At 57.4% G+C, this 5511-nt stretch overlaps 1 protein-coding gene across 1 annotated transcript; it reads right to left on the minus strand.

Moving 5' to 3' along the window:
- Positions 1–1495: 1495 nt before the first annotated feature.
- On the minus strand, positions 1496–2320 carry LOC102253045 (keratin-associated protein 10-3-like). Its single transcript, XM_014549953.1, has 2 exons — positions 2185–2320; positions 1496–2019 (listed from the first exon to the last, which is right to left on the minus strand). Exons 1-2 carry the CDS (start codon positions 2318–2320, stop codon positions 1496–1498), a joined length of 660 nt encoding a protein of 219 aa, XP_014405439.1.
- Between the last annotated feature and the right edge of the window lie 3191 nt (positions 2321–5511).

Raw genomic sequence — 5511 nt, forward strand, 5'->3', positions numbered from 1 at the left:
GGGTTCCCCCAGGAGAGTGGTGGGGGCGGGCAGGGCAAGGTCCCCCAGGGGAAGCGGCCTCAGAATGTAGGAGGAAGTACGGTGGGCACTGGTCTGCATGAATCCATGCCATCCAAGTCTCGTTCCACTGGCAGGTTCCCTGAGGACCCCCACTTTGTGTGGGTGACTCTGGAAAAGCCAGCCCAGAGCAGGGGGTCTGGACCAGGTTCTCCGGGGGAGAGCACGCGAGGGTCAGATGATCTCTTAAACCTGCTCTGAGGGTGGGGGCGCTCACGTTGACCCGCCCTTGAAGAGTGCTTTCTGGGTTTCTTGGCCTCCTCGGTGGGACAGGGTGTCATGTCAATAGCAGGGGAGGGTCAAGAAAGAGGAGGTGGCATTGGCTGGAGTATGGAGGCAGGGGGACCTCAGTCAGGAAGTGGCTCTGTCCAGGAGTGAGGGCTGGGCTTGGTGAGTTTGGGAAATGTGGGGGCCCCAACCAGACTGGCAAGAAGGGAAAACCCTCCAAAAGCAGCAGGCCTGGACCCCAGATGTGAGCCCTTGAATCGCCTCCCCTCTGGCTTTCCCCTCTGACCTCTGCCACACTCAGGATGGACCCAGGGCAAGGGTCCCCGTGGCCGCTGCCACACCCACTGGACCTGGGGCCGGGGGAAGGATGTTGTCATTGGCCTGTGCAGGCACAGTCAGGTAGGTTTGGGACATTTGAATGAAATGAGGATGTTCAAGGGGAGATGGAGGGACAGAAGCAGACATTTGGTTGTGTGTAGAAACCCTCTGTGTCAGCTCTGGCCCAAGAATGTCCTGGTCCCACAGCCTCCTGGCCCAGAAGCCAGCTTAGGCCCTGCCCCCTGGGGTCTTCACCCTGATCAGGGGGGACCAACAGGGCCTGGGACAACAGGGTCCTCCCGCGAAGGGCCTGCTGTCCAGGGGGCTGCTGGCCACTTGAATCCCAGACATGCAGCACAGCCACCCAGCGCTGCCCAGAGGTGCAGACACAGGAGTGCGGGCCGGGGACCGCCCTGGGTGGGCCTCAGACAACATTGTTGGAAACGCTCCCAAGCTGTGCCTTGTGTCTAAAGATGCAGAAGCCAGGGTTCTGTTAATCTGGAAAGCTGGACAAAACACACAGCTAGGCCCAGAGAGAGGACAACAGTAGCCAGGACAGCAAGTTTATTCACTCAGCTCAAGACACGTGTATGAAGAAGAGAGGGCAATCAGCAGCTGGGGTGCAGGGGTCGAGACCAGGCAGGGGCCTCAGTAAGGCTGTGGGAGAAAGGCCAGGAGCCATGTCTGTCAGAAACAGCCTGGGACCCCCAGTAATGGGGAGCATCATCTCAGCTTCATCGGGGCCTGATGTGGAGGCTGCAGACAGGCTCAGCCGGTTGTTGGGGTCTGAGGGTAGCGAGCGTTCATGCTGAGACACGTCCCAGTGCATGTGCTGGGTTAAATCCTGAAGGCAGTGTGAGAGAGTGGGGGCTGGCCTGGGGGATGTGCTCACTCAGCAGCAGGACTTCTGGGCCGAGGCAGGGATGCAGCAGGCTGGGCGGGAGCACAGGGGGCGGCAGAGCAGGGACATGCAGGAGGATGGGCGGCAGCAGCTGGGCTGGCAGGAGGAGGTGGGGCCACAGCAGGAGGAGGTGGGCACACAGCAGGCAGGCCTGCACACGGGGCGGCAGATGAGGGACACACAGGAGGAGGGTCTGCAGCAGGATGAGGTGCAGGGGGTGGGCTGGCAGCATGAGGGGGCCCCAGAGCAGACGGGCACACAGCACAGGGGCTTGCAGCAGACAGGTGTGCAGCAGACGGGTGTGCAGCAGACGGGTGTGCAGCAGGCCGGCTGGCAGGGGGAGGAGGTGCAGCAGGAAGGCTGGCAGCTAGACTGCTGGCAGCATGAGAGTGTGCAGGAGCTGGTGCAGGCTGATTGGCAAGGGCTGGATCCACAGGTCACCTGGCAGCAAGGGCTGGACATGCAGCTCACTGGGGTGCAGACAAGGGTCAGGCAGGGGGCTGGGGCACAACAGCTGGGGACACAGCAGGTGGGCTGGCAGCAGCTGGGGACACAGCAGGTGGGTTGGCAGCAGCTGGGGACACAGCAGGTGGGCTGGCAGCAGCTGGGGACACAGCAGGTGGGCTGGCAGCAGCTGGGGACACAGCAGGTGGGCTGGCAGCAGCTGGGGACGCAGCAGGAGGGCTCACAGCAGCTCTCTGGACAGTCGTCCACCTGCCACAGGAGGCCGGTGCAAGAGTCACTGGAGCCGGGCAGGCAGGCGCGGTTGCCATAGCTCAGGTTGCTGGAGCAGAGGGACAGGGCGGATGTGGCCATGGTGGGGCGGTGGGGCTGGAGGCGAGCTGGGAGGAGGGTGTAGGTGTGTGAGTGTGAGTGTGAGTGTGTGAGGTGCCCAGGGCTGTCAGCTTTTATACCCCTCCTCTGTGTGTGTGTTGCCCCAGCAGGAAGCTCACCACGCCCTCCCTTCCTTGTTGCTGTTTGGAGCCTATTCCTGGGGAACCCTCATTAGGGCTGGTTTATTTTCTTAGGAGATGCTGGCCAGCTCGTAAAAGTCCTGCCTGTGCTTGAGGTTGGGTGGCCAGTCCTGACCAAGCCTGCTGAGTGGGCCTGAGAGACCAGGTTGGGTAGAGCTGAGGCAGGTGGACAGAGGGTGGGCTGCTGAGTGCTCATCGCAGGGACCTGGTGATGGGGGAGGGTAACTTGGAATCTGGGTCCCAGGAATGGCTCCTCATGGGAGTGCCTGTCTCTGGGGCATGTGGTCCCCTTTCTCTTGCATTGTCACCGAGTTCCTGTAGATGATGGAGAGGGGGAGGGTTGTGGCCAGTTCTGCCTGTGGTTGGCGCCAGCTGTCCCTGCCTCGGGTTGTGGCCTGATAGACAGGTGCAGCTGGCTTTGTGCTGTTCCTCCTCCAGCCTGCAGCTCAGGCTGGCGGGGTTATGCTGTGGGCAAGGGCGGGGCGGTCAAGACACATGTAGGAAGAGAGAGGGAGAGAGAGATAGAAACATCAATGATGAGAGAGAATCATTGATTGGCTGCTTCCTGCACGCCCCCTACTGAGGACTGAGCCCACAACCTGGGCATGTGCTCTAACCGGGAGTTGAATCGTGACCTCCTGCTTCATAGATTTCTGCTCAACCACTGAGCCACACCAGCTGGGCTCAATGACATTTTAACCAGAATCCTTAGAAAGTATGAAAGCTAGCCCTGACCAGTTTGGCTCAGTGGATAGAGCGTCGGCCTGCTGACTGAAGGGTTGCAGGTTCGATTCCAGTCAAGGGCATGTACCTTGGTTGCGGGCACATCCCCAGTAGGGGGTGTGCAGGAGGCAGCTGATCGATGTTTCTCTCTCTCTCTCATCGATGTTTCTAACTCTCTATCCCTCTCCCTTCCTCTCTGTAAAAAATCAATAAAAATATATTTTTAAAAAAGAAAGTATGAAAGCTATATGTATCATGCAAAATTTGTCATATACAGTAGGCCCTCCAGCAATGATATTTCTCATTATAACGTTGATGAGATGCCGTGGGAACTTAACTCTTGTTTGTCTCAGTGCCTGTGGTTAAGTTGACTTTGTTATTTGTCATTTCACTTAAAACTGCTGAATCTCCCCACAACGCTCAGCGAGGCTGACCGTACATTTGATTTTGTGTCCTGGGGCTGTAACATTTGACCATAGACTTGATGGTTTAAACCGACCGACATGGGTCCCCTCAGACTCTGGAGACCATCTGTGCCGTTTCCTGAGCTGAGACCCCAGGTGTCGCAGCCCCCCCCCGCCCCAGGAGGCTCCAGGGGTGTCTTTCCCGCCGCTTCCAGCTGCTGAGGCTCCGGGCATGTCTGGTCATGATGCCGGCGCTCCGAGCTCTGCCTCTGGTTCTGTGTCCGCCTCCTTGTCTGTGTGAGAAGGAAGTGCAGTCTCTCTCCCTGTGAAGCACATGTGTGAGGCCCCGGGGGCCCACGTGGCTGACCCAGGACTGTCTCCCATCTCGAGATTCTTAACTTAACCAGCAGCCTCTGGTCAGCCTGCAGGGTCCTTCCTCAGAGGTGACACCCACAGGCGTGGAGTTCGGACCAGGCTGTCTTTGGGGACGTTCTTGGCCCACGGCAGCATTCTTTGCAAACACTCCATGTCTCACCTGCCCCACGTGGTCTCTCTCCTGCTCCACCCACCCCTCACGCTCACTGCCTGATTTGGTGTGTCTGACCTTGGCAGGTCACTGTGGGCCCCCACTTTCTCTTCAACAAGATGGGGTCCCAGTGTACCCAGGCCATTGTGTGATTGATTGATTGATTGATTGATTTTTGTTAATCTTCACCCGAGGATATTTATCCATTGATTTTTTTTAAATATATTTTATTGATTTTTTTACAGAGAGGAAGGCAGCTGAAACTAATACAAAATAATATTGAATGTGAACTGTAATTAAAAATAAAATTTTTAATTTTTTTGTTTTGATTTTTTAATCCTCACCTGAGGATTTATCCATTGATTTTTGTTTTGTTTTTTAGAGAGAGTGGAAGAGAGGGGGAAAGATAGAGAGAAGCATTGATGTGAGAAAGACACATTGATTGGTTGCTTCCTGCACGCATCCTGACCAGGGCCAGGGATTGAACCTGCCACCGAGGTGTGTGCCCTTGACCGGAATGGAACCCGGGACTATTCAATCCACAGGCCGATGCTCTATCCACTGAGCCAAACCGGCGAGGGGCATGGGGGTTTAAACACGTTCAGTGCTTGATGCTTACTGGGTGCTTCACAAGGCCCCTGGCCTTCCTGTGCTTTCACTGGCCACATGGCAGCATCGCGCTTAGCGGGGCAACTCCGATTGCCGTTAGAAGGACCGGGATGCATCCTGCTGCTGGGCCAGCAGGTGGGTTTGACCAGAACAGGCACATCAGGGGGCGAGGCTTCAGGTCCAGTGGCGAGTTCACACTACCCGCCCTACAGTAAGATTCGAAGCACTGACTTCCTGGGCTTCTAGAGCATTCTGATGGAGCAGGAGGCCTTGTCCATCCGCCCAGACACGTCTTTCCCAGGCAGCCGCCTGCTGAAATGAGCTCCCAGGCTGCTGCTTGCGAGGTAGGTAGCTTTGGGTGGAAGGAGGTAGGTGGCTTTGGGTGGAAGGAGCACCCCAGGCGGTCTGTCCTCTCTGCTTCTCTTGCTCAGACTCCCCTCCATCCTAGCTGTTCCTGCTCGGAACTTCCAGTGAGGGCAGGACCACAGGACAGACAAAGGCTCTGCCCAGCCAAGCGCAGTGGGAGCCCGCAGGGCCGCTCATCTCTGCTTGCGCTCCCTTTGCTCATGCTGTGCTGTGATGATGGGGGACCCTGGGTGGCAGTTTCTCCCAAACCTTTCAGATTCGCCATCATCTTTCTCCCGGATCGGCATCTCCTACTGGACAAAGGCTCATTTTCTTCCCAAAATGCATTCTAGAGAAGAATGTGCACACGCCCCTGGGAGCCCCCAAACTCCGGCTCTGCTGGGAGGTCTCACCCTAGAGCCTGGC

The sequence above is a fragment of the Myotis brandtii genome, unplaced genomic scaffold, assembly GCF_000412655.1.
Source record: "Myotis brandtii unplaced genomic scaffold, ASM41265v1 scaffold577, whole genome shotgun sequence".
NCBI lineage: Eukaryota > Metazoa > Chordata > Mammalia > Chiroptera > Vespertilionidae > Myotis > Myotis brandtii.